The sequence below is a fragment of the Camelina sativa genome, chromosome 7 (assembly GCF_030686135.1).
Source record: "Camelina sativa cultivar CO46 ecotype springtype chromosome 7, ASM3068613v1".
In the NCBI taxonomy this organism is placed as follows: domain Eukaryota; kingdom Viridiplantae; phylum Streptophyta; class Magnoliopsida; order Brassicales; family Brassicaceae; genus Camelina; species Camelina sativa.
Genome location: NC_141886.1, coordinates 25,554,807 through 25,571,308, shown reverse-complemented (window position 1 = coordinate 25,571,308; position 16,502 = coordinate 25,554,807). Strand labels below are relative to the sequence as shown.

The following is a 16,502-nucleotide window of genomic DNA, read 5'->3' as shown; positions in this document are numbered from 1 at the left end:
TCTCTGGTTGAGTACCTTTATGGGGGTGCAAAAACATCTAGCCAGCATACCAATTTCAGCCGGCTCGAAGTGCTATTCAAATAAAACAAGAGAAGTCAGATCATCTCAGATATTGGAGATGATCAACTTATAAAACAAACTAGGAATTAACCTCCCGCGGTACACAATATTTTTTATTTTAAAATTTTAAAATTTATATTGTATTTATTTGTTATTTTATTATTATTTTATTAATTTTAAAAATATAAAATTTTACAGGTATTTGATATAAGTATTCAAAGTATAGGATTTTTGTAGTGTTTTCAAGGTTTTAACCGTGTGGTATATGTATAGTTTAGTAATACATTTATCTTCTGGTATATATCTAAAAGTGTTTTAAAAAAAAACAATTTCACTTAACTCCCTATATGAGATTAATGCCAACCCGTCTCACCAAAATCAAAATAAGTTTTTGCATACAAAAATAATCAAAATAAGTTTTTTTTATCAAGTTTAGTTATGTTAATTGTTTTACCAAATTAGCATATTTTTATAGTTTATAATTTTTCCATGTCAATATATATAGTTTATGATAATTAATAGAATTTTAATTTTTTTGGTAATTCCTCAAAAAATAAAAAATAAACCTAATTATATTGGGGGGGGGGGATTCAACATATTTAATTTGACATTTTATAATTAGATTTTCGGTTTATGAAATTTATTAATGTTAATATAATTATGGATATTGTAAACTTTTGTTATGGAAAATCTGTTGTATATCATTTAAATTTGAGAGATTCTAGCATCCATAAAAATAGTTTTGGAGATTTAATGGGTTAAAACTTTAATGGGTAGAGTTGTTTTTGGAAAAATCGGAATGTATAGATGTTGTTAAGATTTTATGGTAATAAATGTAACAAATGTTGGTCAATTTAAGAAAATTTAGTATTTGAGTTTCTTTGCAATGTTATTTATGGAATTGTTTTAGGGGTTAATGTTGTAAAAAAAAATTAAATAAGTAAAACTTAAAAGACGTAAACTAAAATATATTTCAAAAATGTTAATATAAATACAAACCTGCCTAGGATGAAGAAGCAATCGATTTTCGGTTTGCGGGTTATTTAGACCCGGCCGTCTTAAACCGATTGGATTAATACATTTGGGTAATATGAGTGGTGTTCAAGGCCCATAAGTCGGTACAACACCTAATTAAATTGTTTAATTATCACAAAATTGATTACTATCCCGCCACCGTAAAAAGACGAAAAGGAAATATACCAAAAAAATCTAAAATAATAATACTAGTTAAAGGAAATTAGAAAAAGAGGAAAAGCAAATAGCTAATTAATTAGCTATAACGGTTAAAATAGAAAATGGAAATAGCTAAGATCAAAATCAGAGTCTCACACATTCAGACAATATAACGAATTGGATTGTCAAAATTAGACCAATTTTTTAAAAGATACTAAGTGTTAGTTAGTTGAGGAATTAATAAATCATTCCACATTACAGAGTTAATTATAGAGGGATCAGAGATACCAAAAGCAAATAACTGGTCAAACTGTCAGTATGACTTCTTTTTAGACCTTTTAAAATCTCAAATCTCTCTTGTTTGCTTCAAAATATTACAGTCAGGTCAGAAGTCTCAGTTCTCAAAGACATACCATCTGATTCATCTGATTATAATAAATTCGGACAGATTCCGAATAATAAAATAACGAATCATTAACAATGTGATAAAAATCTTTAACCCCATAATGAATCTTCATTCTATTCTCCTCCTCAGCTCCATAAGAAACTGTTGGGATACTCAAAAACATCTAACTTTTTTAGTAGTAAGTTTACTCTCTTCACTTCTTTCTCCTTTAGATGAGCCGATCTGACAAGCTTGGCAACCGCCGGAAAAAATTGAGACTCGCCGTTGGCATTGTGTCTCTGAACATCGGATGCCGAAGATAATAAAAACCTAGAGCCACTGCCACCATTTTCGCTGGGACCGCATACAGAACTATAGTGATCACCAAACAGATTGCTATGAAGAGCTTAGTTGCTCTCGGATCTCTCCAGCTAACCAACGCTTGAATCCGTTCCCCTTGCGCTGCAAAATCGCCTAGAATGGTCTGAACCCTTACTGCTAAGATCCTTAACCGGTCATACCTAGCTCGGATTACTTCTGGTCGCCTTGAGCTTGGTATGGTATCGAATTCTTCATCTAGCTCATCCGGATCAACAGTTTCGGCTTGTGATAAGCGTATATCCATACCAGCCGGTATTTTGGGTCTAAACCGGTAATACCAAACTCCAATCATCACCACGTACAAGAATGCAGTCGGGACTACTAAATCAGGATACCAAACAAGAACCAGATATAGAATATGGACTAGCACCGTTGTCACAGGATTCCTCCACCGCCGGATATTATCCAACCATTTAGCTAAACCCACTGCCCAAGCTAAAACACCAACAATTCTATACCAATTTGCTTTGCTCTTTCTCATGCTCCACGCATGCGAATCTGCATCTAACATATATCGAACCACCTCAGGTCCCAATGGTGGTTCTGCTCTAGCCAACCAAGCTGCTACCATTTTTGTGGCGGCTTCTCTTAATGCATCTTGTTGTGCTACACCTAGAGGCCTTATGTAGTGCATCCGAGGCAAAAGCGGCTGTCCATAAGCTGCGCAAACATCAGGCAGCAGCGACGGGCATGCGAACCGGACTGCCACTTCGATTTCACCCATTTTCTTCAGACCGCTAGGTAACAAGACCAACAGAGGATACGAATTGGTGTACACTTTGTTGCTCTCCAACGTCGAGACCCTGATCCGTATCTTCCCAATCCGTGTGTCGGGTCTATCATCAGAGGCGTCGGAGAACATTCTCCAATTATCGAATACTCCAACAGTTAGCACGGTGCAAGGATCATAAACCTGCCAAGTGTACTGCTCATGCCATCTCGGGTCGAAACTGTCTGTTATGGTTCGAGTCCGGACCCATTTCTTGCCATACTTAGCAACACAATAAGAATCAGTGGAACCTTTCCCTCCATTTTTAGCCTTCATTGGCAACAACCCACGAGCTCCAAGAATCCCCAACTCAAGTATTCCAATAGGCGGTTTCCAGAGCTGCTTAGCTGTGGGACGGAAATCGCTGCACACATGCGCTGCCTCTTCAAGCACGTGATACCCACCTTCAAGACAGAGTCTTAGGCTAATCCTTCCACAATAAGGTCCACCTCCTCCTGGCCCTCCTCCACCTCCACCTTCTACTTCCAAAGTGTGCCATTTCGAAGGCACAAAACGTTCATCAATTCGCTGCTCGATGGAGCTCACTGGGATCATGGCGTGTCCTAAAAGCGTTGCTTCTTTAGTCGTCCTGTCTTCCACCATCAGAACCAAACAATCTTCCAACGGCTCCCCGGCTACGAAGATCATATCCTCATGCCAATGAAACGAACCACTATGATTATTCATTGAGCCTCGTCTTGTACGCGCAGACTGAAACCCTAATTGAGCTTTCACACGGACCTCAGGCGCAGTCAATGGCGGAAGGTTGGGAGCAATATGTAAATCCTGCGCTTCAAGAACAGTCACTCTCAAGTACCAAAGCTTCGGGGATTGATACACCTTAGACCTCGTATGAGCTACATGCGGAGCGTCGGAGCTCCACGCCTCCGGAAAAGCTTCATCTACCTGAGTACCAATCCAAACAGAGAGCTGAATATCACCGGAAACTCTCCCTGAATTCTGATCCGCAGCTGAGCCTTCAAGCCGATACCACTGAGGAGCAAGCGGACTATCCGGCGGGTCACGAACCGGAACTTCTGATAAATCGAAACAAACTCCTCCGAGAAAACTCTCCGACGAAGCATCCCAAGCAGAGATCTCAAGAGTGGCACCACCGGTCACAGCAGAATCAGACCGGTTATGACCAAGAGCAAAAACCTGATTCCACTCCGGAGAATCAGCCGATTCGCCGGGCCGGTTAACGGCCGGTTTAGACCTGACGAAATGGTTCGACGTCCGTACCTTGACATACGCGCTCTCGTTAGGGGGCAAGCCACGCGCCTTCACAATCCGGACGAAGAGATACTGCATTGGCTCAACGAGATTGTAAGGATGATGATGAGCCTTCTTCTCCATCGTCGCCTCTCCTCCTCCAGTTTTGCTATTGATAACCCTAGGCGAGTAATCCCCATTCGGCGGCCTCTTCGTAACCCTAATTCTATCGCCGCCGGGAGGTCTACCTACCTGCATCTTCCTCACTTCCGGAGGATAATAATGTACTTCCCCCGTAGATGGAGGTGGCGGCGGAGACGGCGGCCGTTGAGGATGGTTATCGTTTGGACCTTGCATTACCTGTTGCGGTTGTGACTCTTCAACGATAACCATCGGGGGTTGCTGATGAGTCTCTGGATAGCTATGATTCTGAGCCGATTCGAAAACCCTACCTTCTTCAACCACAACTACATTAGGTTTCTCCGGTGGTAAATTCATCATCTGCTGCGGCGGAGGATGAAACTGTTGTTGTTGTTGTTGTTGATGATGATGCTGTTCATCAGCATCTTGCTCCGGCGTAGGATGAAATTGTTGTTGTTGCTGTTGTTGCTGGCCTCCGCCTCCAACGGCCATATCGTCGTCGGCGGCTTGGTCGTAATAGTAGATTTTGAGTCCAATCTCGCCGCGAATCCAGCTGAACACACTCTTCTTCTCCAAGGGGAAATACACAAGACCTTCTTCACCTCTTCGCGAGAACTGGCTCCCATAGATCTTAACCCTACCGAGAAAATGATTTTTCCGGCCACCACCGTTGCCGAATCTCTTGTCGTTGTAAACCTCGACATCGAGCTCGTCGTAGTCCATGTTTTTGGGATCGGAGACGGCGAAATCGAGCATCTCGTTCCAGACAGGGTTGAGGTCACGGAACTTGGTGGAGGTTCGTTTTTTCTGAGCATCGAAATCGACGACGACGTAAGCGCTAGAGCTTCCTTGGCCATCTTTAGGGAGGATATTGCGAGCTTCAACAACCTCGACGACGAGCTTACGCTGGATCCTCGAGGGAGGAGGAGGAGGATCCGAGTGAAACGGCGTCGTGTTCATCGTAGTAGTCGTCTTCTCATATCTCGAGAATGAATGTCTGAGTGAGAGAGAGAGAGAGAGAGAGAGAGAGAGTGTTTTGGTTCTGTGTGTGACAGAGATTACGGTAATCGCGGAAGTGAGATAATAGAAAGTTTTTGTTTTTTTTATTCGATGTCTCGGGGCTTTATTTATTTGAATCTATTCCTTTTTTTTAAAAGCATTATTTCATGTTTTATTTACATGTTTTTAGTACTAATTAAAATAAAATTTTAGTCTCCTTAATGACCAAAAAAACAACTCATATCACGAACTCACTCCAATAGTTTTAACTAAAATTAGTTTAAAACCTGTCAAAAATAGTATATATTTAGCTAAAACTGTTTATGATACGAGTGTAGTAGATAATTAAAAAGGCCTAAAAGCATCTCCAACCATACTCTATTTTAGAGTCAAAACTCTATTATAAAGCAATATTTGCTTTAATCATATTCTATATTTTACTCTAAAATAGAGAAAATGATAAGATTGCTTTATATATAGAGCAATTCTATTTTTATTTCTATTTTTTTACACTAATTCTATTTTCAACTCTAAAATAAAGTAATATATTAGAAGAAAACAATGCTCTATTTTAGAGAAAAAATAGAGTAATACATTAGAGATGGTCTTAGTATAGTTACTAAAATAGATAAAAGGAAGAGATGGGGTTGGTTAATTAAAATATGTTGTGTTGTTAAACCTGAATTGAGGTGGAGGGCATAAAGGGGAAGGAATAATAAATGGAGCGGGGTTAGAGTGGAGATAATGGGAAATCCGATTCCATTCTCTATCGTCAAGCTAGCCTTCGTTTTATTCTTCACTTTTTACATGCTCGCCCCCCCCCCATTCTTTTATTTTGTTTTATTTTTGTATTAGTACTACTAGTCTACTACTATTACTATCCATCTTATTTTACATTTGTGTTTGTGTTTTGACGTGTTGATTCTTCATCTTATAAGGCCATAATTCAATATAAGATGAGATGACAAAAAAAAAAAAAAAAAAATTCTTCATCTTATAAAAAGGGTACTTTTAATGTTCCTAGAGACCACTACGTTACACATCATACACAGTAACACATATCTGAGTGCAAAATTCTTGGATGAAATAGTTATTTTAATAAAAGTAGTTTCTTAAACTAACTAAAGAAAATTATCGTGATGCTAACTATAAAGGAATATTAATATTTGCGTTACCATTTGCATAAACACAATTTCAATTTGATTCGGTTTGTGATGTCAGTTATTTCGGTTCGGTTGTAAAAGACCAATTCGGTGAAGTGTAAATATTTTGGTCATAAAAAAAAACCATGCCTTTTTTAATTCACTCAAATTAATAATTAAAATATTTTATTTTAAAAATGGCTAGAATAGATTTTAAATTGATCCCAAATGTTCATAACCAAAATAATTTTAATATTTGGGATCAATTTAGAACCAATAACCGAAGTCGAAGCGAACAACAAAAATTGTTTGGTTTTTTTTTGGTGAGAATTGTTTAGTTATTTATTATAGTCATTTTTAAATAAAATAATTTAAATTTAAATTTGAGTATAAAAAAATGAACAGTTATTTTAAATGTGTACCATATAAGAGTTTACGCCGTCATCTAGGTTCGTCACTACTGTTAATTTTTTTTTATTTATTCAGATGAAGGATATGCGACCTGCAATTATACAGATCTTGAAAACTATAGAATCCCGAAAGTTTGAAGATTTAAAAATTGATTTGAGATAAATTTTTGATTTTGTTAAGAAACGAGTAACTAGTAAAATTTATATTTTTTTATCTTTTTAGAAAATCCACTTTTCTGAAAATTTTGAATGGTTAAAAAATGGATCATTGAATAAACTAAACCAAAAACCATTTGAAAAACTACGTCCACGTAGTGATTGAGTGATTGATAATTGATTCCTATATACATTTCTAGAAAGATTGTATGCTCTAGTTTTGTACATTTCTTGAATAACAACACCGCTTGGACTATCCTTAACTTTGATATGGGCTTTAATACAAAGTTTTGGAACGGTCAGAGATGTATATATTATGTGGTTTCTCGAAATATTCAATAAAGAATGCATATAAACAAAGATTTTGATGTGACAAAAAAATATTGTTTGGCATGACTTCACACAACTTGTTAAAAAAATTATAAAAATATTGGAAGAATTTCCGTTAGAAACTGAAGATTGACACACAAAAATGATTTTTTTTTTCATATATGTATATCGATCTGTTTTTTTTGGTGAAATGATTAGAGAAATTAATTAATTAATAATTGAAATGTTGGAATAAAGGACTACCCATAACTCTATAATCAAATGAATGTAATCATTGTGTTAAATATATCGACTTGACTTTGTTAAGAACAACAACAAAGTTACAAAATAGTCAAATGGGACATGAAAAGGATATATACTTCTTCAAACAGTATTGCACATTTTCAAATTCTCCGTTTTCGCAAAATTGAAATTTCATTAAAGTCATAGTATTTTTTTTTTTTTCTCACATCTTCATTTCTTTATCACTTGAGCCCTCTTTTCAAAGAGCGTGTAGATGTGGAAATGATTATCCCAAACCTCTTAGAACCAAACACAAGATTCCCTGTACAAATAACATAAATCAATATTGTGTTCGAGAATAAGTTAACAATCATATATATTTTTATATATGTATAAGTTATAACTAGCAACTTCTAATTTTTAACATATTAGTATTATTATTTTGTCAACTATTTCTAACACATTATTATTACCTTTTAGTATACCAAGATTTAGAAAAAAAACACATTTTCCATATAATCGAACATTAGCTTCCGACGAAATACACTATAGAAGCTCATTAACAATCGTAAACGGCCTCACCTAGTTACAACCAATAAGAGCTCAGCCCATTAACAATCAGATAAAAGCAATTAATTATTCCTTTTATTTACAAGAGAGACAACATTGCTTTCTATTGTGAAAACCCCATCAATCATCATCATCATCCCCATGCAAACAAAGTACTCTTTCTTCAATTAATCGCATGCAGAGCTGTTTTTGGTTCATATTCAATTGACTTGGTGAACTGCAAAAACAACAACAACAAAAAGAAGGAATATATTTAAGGTTTTGGAAACAAAGAAGTGTGATGTCAAATTTACATAAGAAAAACTCGTACCTGAGATATCTTAAGATCAAGCTCATTCCACTCTGAAGATGGATCGCTTCCTGCTACTATCCCTGTCCCCGCATAGATCAACGCCCCAAGACCCTGTAAATTAAAAAATAAAAGTTCAGTATTTGACAGTTGTAGCAAAACCGCAATGATCAGTTTTGCTTTGATTTAGTTTAGTGCAACTGTACTTCTTTATATTGGGAGAGAGATCAAATAAGCTCACCTTTTCGACTAGAGCTGATCTGATCCCCACTGCAAATTCACTCTCCTCTCCACCAAAAAACCCGACAGGTCCAGCATACATTCCTCTATCGAATGATTCTATAAGCAGCAAAACATTTGTGTAAGCACCATTGTTAATCTCTAAGAAAGCATAAGCATTTATAGTACTAGGAGATAGTTGAACCAAGGCAGATAGATAATTTACCTATTTCCTTAATCAAAAGCCTAGCTTCTTCTGCTGGAAGCCCACAAACAGCTGGAGTTGGATGCAGAGCAGCCAAGATTTCAAACTGTAGATAGATATATAAGAACAAGAGTTAAACCTAATTCAAAGCAATGAAGAGAGTGGAGATTACATTCGCAACATAAAGATAGAAAATCATTCAAAGATTATTTATCTCACCTCATCATCTTCCCTCCTAAGTTTCCCTGCCAATTGAGAATATAGGTGCTGCACTCTTGCAAGCTTCCTCACAGTTTTTTGGGGCTTAACAACGACTCTGTCACAGATACCCTGTAAAGGAGAAGGAAGTAAGAAAACATATATCAAACGGATTTTCCAAGAAAGGAAGGACTGAAGCTGCAGAACATCAAGATTGAACTTACGTTTAACTTTTCTCTTATATTCTCTCGTACAATAGAGAATTCAAGGTCGTCTTTCGGACTGCAACAGTTTAGAAAATCACATCAGTATACCAGAAAATTTCAATGGAGACTGGAGAAATCGATTCTATAATTGTTCAAATCACTAGAGTAAAAATTGACCTGGTTAGTAAGTCACGCTCAATCTCCATATCACGCACCCTCGAAGCAGCTCTAGGCCTAGTTGCAGCCAAAGCTTCACTGCAGACACCTAATTGATTCCTTTGGAAAAGTCTCTCAGGCTGTTTCACAAAGATGTATGTCACAGGTTAGAAGGGAACAACAAAGGTGCACATCTTTGGTCCAGACAAACAAAATCAAATAATGTCTCCGACAGACTACTTGTAACCTACCGTGTTTCCAATAAAAGCTGGTGCACCTGGTGGTTGAAGACAGAACTGATATGCATCATGTCCTTCGCTCTGTCACACAATAATAATAAGTGTAAGATCCAAGTCTAAACATAGCTTTAATCTGAAAATTGACTACTATATAATATCACAGAGATAGATAAACACCTGCAACTGTGCTAGCCAAGCAATGGGATCAATGTCAGTATCCGTAATAATCCTGCTGTTACGAGCAAGCACAACCTGATTTCACGAGCGGAAAAAACATCAGTTAACCAACAACAAAAAAAAAAAACATAACTGTTTAAAGAATAGAAACGAAACACAGGTATCTAAACTAACCTTGTTAAGGGAAGAGCTTTTCAGCTTGATCATCTCCAAAGCCTTCTCTACAGCAGGGAAATAAGCACCTTTGGTAGGAACATGATTCTTGCTCAAAACAGATACTCCAAGAGATTTGTTTCGTAACCTCATGACAACAGAAGAAACCTGAAGCATAGTCTCCTGAAGTGCTTCAATAGCATTTTCTAGTGTCCAAGAGAGTTCATCATCCCAAGCAACAGTTGCAGCTAACATTGAACTTCCCCCAAACTCATTAAACTCAACCTGTACACGTACGTGTATCAATCAGCCCCAGTCACACAACAACAACAACAACTCATACTCCAAAAAAAATTCTCTTAAATTAAAAAAAAAAAAAAAAAAAAAAATACCTGAGGCACTGAAAAGTAAAAGGCACCAAAAGGTTCCCATTCCACAGCAATCTTTCCATTAGGATCAAATCGCATACCACCATAGGCACGAATCAGAGGTGACTTTGAAGACAAAAACCTTCGGATGGATCTCCAATCATCGTGAGAGAAAGGATCAAGGTCACGGAAGAACACTGCAGAACCGATCCCAGCAACGCTCACAAGATTACGATCAGATGAAACTGAACCGTTCCCGTTCTCTCTGGCTAGATCGAGGAGAAGGTCGGGACGGCCGACGTCACTGCGACGAGAGAAGAAACAGCGAGGCAGAATCTCATTCTGGCCTTGAAGCCAATCAATTGCTCCGATTTGCTGGTCAATTGGTACCTGCAACCCAAATCCAATTTTTTAGGGTTTTTTAATCAGAATTGCGCGGGAAAATTCGACTTTTAGATATAAAAAAAAACAAATTGTTAATGTGGGAGTGACTGTATGTGATCGCCGCCTTTACATCAAAGTGGAGCCTATAGTTTTCTAATCATTACTCTTCTTTTTTTTGGATCCATCAACGCAAAATCATTACTAATTACTATGCACTAAACTAAAGTTAACACTAAAAAACTTTAGCCAACTTCCAACTGTAATCAGATTCAGTATTGTTAGAAATTTAAGTTCAAAATATTTAAAATTTGATTAAGGTTGATAACCAGTCAATTAATCTCTCCTGGAAAAAATAATTTTATCCTCAAAATGTTTTGATAAATTGACTATTATTATTATTATTTTTTTAAAAACTTGGTCTACCTTAAATTGACTAAATGGAAAAGGATTCATTTTAATGTCCAATTTAATAGTTCGATTGACTAGCGGAATCTAGTACGACCCGATTCATAAAGAATTAATAAAATTTTAATAACCATATCTTATTGGTTTCTTGTATACTATATATCTTGTAGTGATACTTTATGATTTAAAATGTATGTGGTTGACAAAGAAAATGATCAAAACAAAAGCAACAACAACAACAACGATTTATGATAATAGTGTGAGTACTACTGTTAAGACTTTTGTCAACCGACCCCAATTCTTTTTAAAGATAAGGAACCACTTTGATATGTGAATTATGATCATGTATTTTTTTTCTTTTATTTTACAAGAAAGTTAAATTCTAAATGATTACGAGAAAAAAAAAAGGTTGATTAAGAGCAGGTTTCAAAAGGAAAATATACGAATCTGTAGTTTTAAAACAGTTCGTGTAGTACGATAAATTTTTTTTTAAAAAGGTGGTATTTAATTAACTTAATCACTAGGCGCTCGTATTAAAAAATACACGTAAAAAATGATTAGGCACAAACACAAAGATACGGTAAGCTGGGGTCTGGGGAACGACGAAGCTATAGGGGAAGCGATATCAGGACAGGCCAATGTAAAAGCACCACGTGGCGTGATCCCATTCTTTCACTTTGGAGCAAATCGGATTATGTCGTACCAAAAAAGAAAAAAAAACAGAGGGATGGGATGTTAGTAGTAGTACCTGTAAACGGACGACTCCGGAAGAAAACGGAGGAGGTTGGGATTTGAGTTCAGACACGGCGGAGATAAGCTTGTCAGTGGCAGCCGCTGGAGATAAAACAGGAGTCATAGTCCTTGTCTCAACTGTACCAAGTGGCGTCTTGAAATCTCCCTCACAACCATTCATAGACATGGAACATGACTCGTACTTCTGTAAATTTAATTTATCCAACAATTGAGTTAAAATTTTGTAATGTTCTCTTATATAAAAACAGATAAGAAACAAAAAAAAAAACAGAGATAACAGGAAAAAAAACCTTGCGGGAGAATCTAGTGAATGGAGTTGGGGAGTAATTATTATGAGAGATTGAAATAATGGAGCTGTGTTTTTTAGTGTTTGAGCCCAGAAAATGAGAAGACAATTGAAGCGACGCCATTGGAGAAATGAATTCTTTGGTTGATTTTTTTTAAAAAATTGCTTTGTTTTTGGAGCAAAGAAGAGAGTATGGTAGAGAGATTGTTGTTTTGTGTTTTGGGTTTGAGTTGAGAGAGGGATTTGAAGAATGGGTCGATCATATAAATAGAGATGGTTTATACAATGGATTTGTAGCTGGGCCCCACTAATTTTGGAGATTCAGTTCACCTTTCACATTTTTAAATTTCTCAGAATTTCTCTCCAGTAAACTACTTAGAAGTTTTTGCTTTTTTTTTTTTTTTTTTTTTTTGTCAATCTATACTTTTTCGTCAATTACGTAAAGAATATTTTCTACAGTTAGTCTAACATTTTGTTTTTAATTATTCATTTAATCAGTTATTTGATAGGTCTATTACTTAAAAGATAAAACAAATTATAATACTTTAGAAACCAAATAGATAAATATTTTCTTTGAAAATTAATGTATTTCATCGTTTGTGTTTTTTTGTTTTTCTTGTCAACCAAAGATCTTCATTTTCATGATCGTTTGTGTTAATGCATGATATATCTTCAAAATTCCAAATTGTTAGAAATGAGGTACTGTAAAATTACATAAACCAAGTATCAATGACTTTTAGCTAATGACGCATGGACAACATTCTCAAGTGCATGGATCATTGGATTCTCTTTTAAGTCTTGATTAACGCAAAACGGTTCTCTCTCGTGTCGGATGTTATAAGAAATATGATGATAGGCGTCTCAACGCCACTCCAACCGGACGGAGGCTCACAATCCGGCCATGGCCTTTTTGATATACCACACTATTTCTAATAAAAAAGGTTCTTAAAGCATTTTGACCAAAAAAAAAAAGGTTCTTAAAGCATATGAGCTTTTGAAAATTTTGTCCGATTTCAGTTAGGATGATGAGACTATATATGACAATAATAATATTAGTATAAACCATTATGCTACCAATAACTTGTTTACGGTTTAACCAAAATAAATACTTAGAATGTAAGTATATGGGTCCTTTTAATCAAGACAAAATGTAAGTGGACTGCACCATATGATGATGATGTTATTATTTGTACTATATTAGAATCATACTAGACAAAATTCTTGTTCATCGTCGGTTTTTAAGGTTTTTTTTTTTTTTTTTTAAATCATTTGGATTTATACATATATTGCAGCATTAAACTTTTATATGTGATTAAGGTCACTGAACATGGATATCATTTTTCCTGAAATAGAACAATCCTTAAATATTACTTCATCCATATCAGTTTTAGTGATGTTTTCAATGAGAAAAAATTGTATCAAATTTGTATAGATGTTTTCAATTTTTCAATGCAAAGTTAATTAGTGTTTTTTATTTTTATTTTGACTGATTATATTTTGTTTATTATTTTATTATTGGTTGAATTTTGTTTAATTAATTAGATGATAAATGATGATTTAGTTTTTTAAAAAGCAAAAAATTAAATAATTTATTAATATGTATGAAAAATCTTAAACATCACTTGAATACAAAGTATTATAATTTATAAGTAGTCATTGTGAAACAATGGTTTATATTTATATTTACAAAACTTGTATTAGTATCCGATGTAAACTACATTAGGAAAAATCAATACTATTTGAAAAGAACGTCAGACATTTGCATTATTTGAGGAGTCAACTCCTTTGAGTATCTTCTTTGCTGGGAAACTCACTTTGGCTCTTCCAGAATCATCGCCATTTACCGCTAACCATTTAATTTTTCTTCATTACATTATGAGTCAAATACAATCAGACCAGAGTGGAAGAGTGGAGAGCTACAGCAATTTCCCCCAAAATTTCCCTGAAATAACCGAACACACACATTTTATTTCCATGTGTACATATGATGATTACGATGGCTCACCGGTTAATTTTCGAGAAGACGATTATTCTTTGTTTTTAGATTTTTTGTCGGATTGAAACAAAGTGGTCAAAACGACATATCTTAAGACTTTAAAAGACTAGACTTAATTTAGAAGTCAAATTCTTATTTAATTTTCATCACGATCGAGCTATCTATTAGAAATTTTAGAATTTAAGAAGTCTTTCAAATAGTCCAGTCGAGTGAATCCATAATTCAACAAGCGTTGTCTGACGTAGAACTGAATAAACTGCTACTACACACGTTCCTAGAGATATTATAGTACGACTTTTAAAATTTAAAATGCTGGACGCGGTCACCATGAACATAGTTTTATTGTTATTCGTGACTTTGAACGTGTGTTGTAGTAGATGCTACGAGTACGAATTTTTCTGCATTATGTTCGAAATCTTAAATAGTATTATACTATGCAAATATGACTATCTGAGTGTACAGTGTACTAAACACTTTTGTTAACTAGAAATTAGTTTTGGTTAATTAAATAACTAGAAAAATGTTAGTTGAATTTAGATAACCTAATGTACAATTTTATTCACTATATAAAAGTTTAACGGTAGTATTTGTTGTTTTCACGTACTGACGACTGACGGTAACAATTTAGCATTAACCATTCGAATTCTTAATTACTAACGATATAATCCAGTAACAATTTTATTAAATTCTTGCATGAGTATATATATATATATATACTAGATAAGGATCCGCCCGATGTGCGGGTTTAAAGTTTTGTAAATAAAATTAAATTTAATAAAAATATATCAAAATTTGTTGTATGATATTTATAAAAAAAATATTTTACTATAATACACTGATTTATATCTATTTACAAATTTTGGATGTATGTTACCATCAAAAATATATTTTTTTACACCTAAGTATACTATATGTTACAAATATATTCTTTATCATCACCTAGGAAAATATTTATATAAAATCATTAAGCCAACTATTATATATCTATTTATTTTCACTTTGCATAATTTCTTTAATCACTAAAATTGTTGGTTCAAGAAACTTCTCGAATAAAAAATATATTACATAGTATACTAATCAATGATGTATCATCACAATAGTGTATGACCAACCATGGAGAGAACCTCGGCTTCGCCCTCCTCCTTTATGGAAAGAGCCTTGCGTCCAAACTCTTCCACCATAAAAAGAACTTTGGTTATGCCTTCCTCCCTTGGGGAGATAACTTGCATGCGTTCAACCTCTTACATCATATAGAGAACCTTGGCGTTGCCTCCTCATATTTGGAGAGAACATGTTTACGTCTTTTAGCTATCTCAAAGTGGCAACCAATAAAACTAAAAACCCTTTTTCAACGTCACAAAATCTTTTGATAGTAACTAATGCTAAATTTCCCAATGTATTCGTGGAAGTGTCTTTGACACATCATGATGTAGCCTCTGTCTCCGAGCTCATACGGATCTATCAAAAACGGTTTATGTTTTTCTAATCTATCTATCTATGTTTGTTGATAAAGTTTTACTCTTTATCTTCCTTTGGGATTGAATGAATGGTAACAATTATGTTTGCGTAAAAAAAGGTCTATGACCAACCAATCAAGGTTGAGAAATTAGAAAAAAACATAATTTGACATAATAAAAAAAATAAAAGAAAAATATAAGCATGATAATATATGAATCTCAAATCAAAGATGAGAATATAAATTAAATAAAACAATCTAAAAATACTACAATAATATTTAAAATATAGTATTGTAAAAAGAAGATGCATATAGTAATCTTACATTTTTTTAGGGTCAAGGTATTAATTCTACCTATTCCAAACTGAAAAAAAAAGTAGGAGAAAGTTTTGGTTGAAAAAATAAGGAAAATTTACTTTCCCATTAAAACTTTTTTTATCAATAAAACAAAGTTTAAAGCAGTGTTTTTGAATAAATTTTTCAGTTAGATAAATAATGTGAGACGGTCTATATTTATATAGAAGTGAATATTTACATTTTTTAGAATTAATAATTAATTGTACATTTTCCTTAATCCCTTTTTCATTTTTTGTTGAATTAATAAATTCAAATTTAAAAATAAATAAATAATTTTATAATTTCGAATTTAATGAAATATAGAATCTTCTTATAATTATTATTTTTTAAACTGTTTAATTTTTGTAATTTTCATAATTATCTTTTTACATTATCAATTTTGTTTTAAATAATTTTTTGTTTTTTGTCATAATCTCAAATATATTTTATTAAATATTAACTTTTGTATTTTCAAAATCTCAGATTAATAACTTGACACATGTCAAAATCCTGTTAATGGCTAACTTTCAAAACTCAACTTTATATAATAAGATATATATATATATATATATATATATTGTGTGTGCCAAAGCATGGATAAGTTTTTTTTTTGTGACAAGGATGCATAATATATTGCTAGGAGTATATATCTGGAGTTTTGAGTTATTACTTCTTACGAAAGATAATTCTACTTGCAAAAATTATTCATATGTTTTAATCTTTAGT

At 34.1% G+C, this 16,502-nt stretch overlaps 1 protein-coding gene and 1 pseudogene across 2 annotated transcripts; both read right to left on the bottom strand.

Moving 5' to 3' along the window:
- Nucleotides 1-1,535: 1,535 nt before the first annotated feature.
- On the bottom strand, nt 1,536-5,218 carry LOC104704890 (protein QUIRKY pseudogene; annotated as a pseudogene). The gene has a single exon (XR_015562361.1). The product of XR_015562361.1 is annotated as a protein QUIRKY pseudogene (transcript).
- A 2,652-nt stretch (nt 5,219-7,870) lies between these two features.
- LOC104702198 (isochorismate synthase 1, chloroplastic) lies at nt 7,871-12,338 on the bottom strand. Its single transcript, XM_010418024.3, has 13 exons — nt 11,993-12,338; nt 11,698-11,886; nt 10,185-10,550; nt 9,814-10,077; nt 9,640-9,714; nt 9,475-9,543; nt 9,245-9,363; nt 9,086-9,143; nt 8,883-8,993; nt 8,685-8,769; nt 8,481-8,578; nt 8,261-8,353; nt 7,871-8,167 (listed from the first exon to the last, which is right to left on the bottom strand). The coding sequence occupies exons 1-13, from the start codon at nt 12,110-12,112 to the stop codon at nt 8,114-8,116; spliced, it is 1,701 nt and encodes a 566-aa protein (XP_010416326.1). The 5' UTR covers nt 12,113-12,338; the 3' UTR covers nt 7,871-8,113.
- Between the last annotated feature and the right edge of the window lie 4,164 nt (nt 12,339-16,502).

Coding starts and splice junctions, on each gene's coding strand:
- LOC104702198 (XM_010418024.3), bottom strand. CDS start 12,112: ATGGCGTCGCTTCAATTGTCTTCTCATTTTCTGGGCTCAAACACTAAA. Junction 11,887..11,992: donor TCACTAGATTCTCCCGCAAG/GTTTTTTTTCCT, acceptor TTAAATTTACAG/AAGTACGAGTCATGTTCCAT. Junction 8,770..8,882: donor TTAGGAGGGAAGATGATGAG/GTGAGATAAATA, acceptor ATCTATCTACAG/TTTGAAATCTTGGCTGCTCT.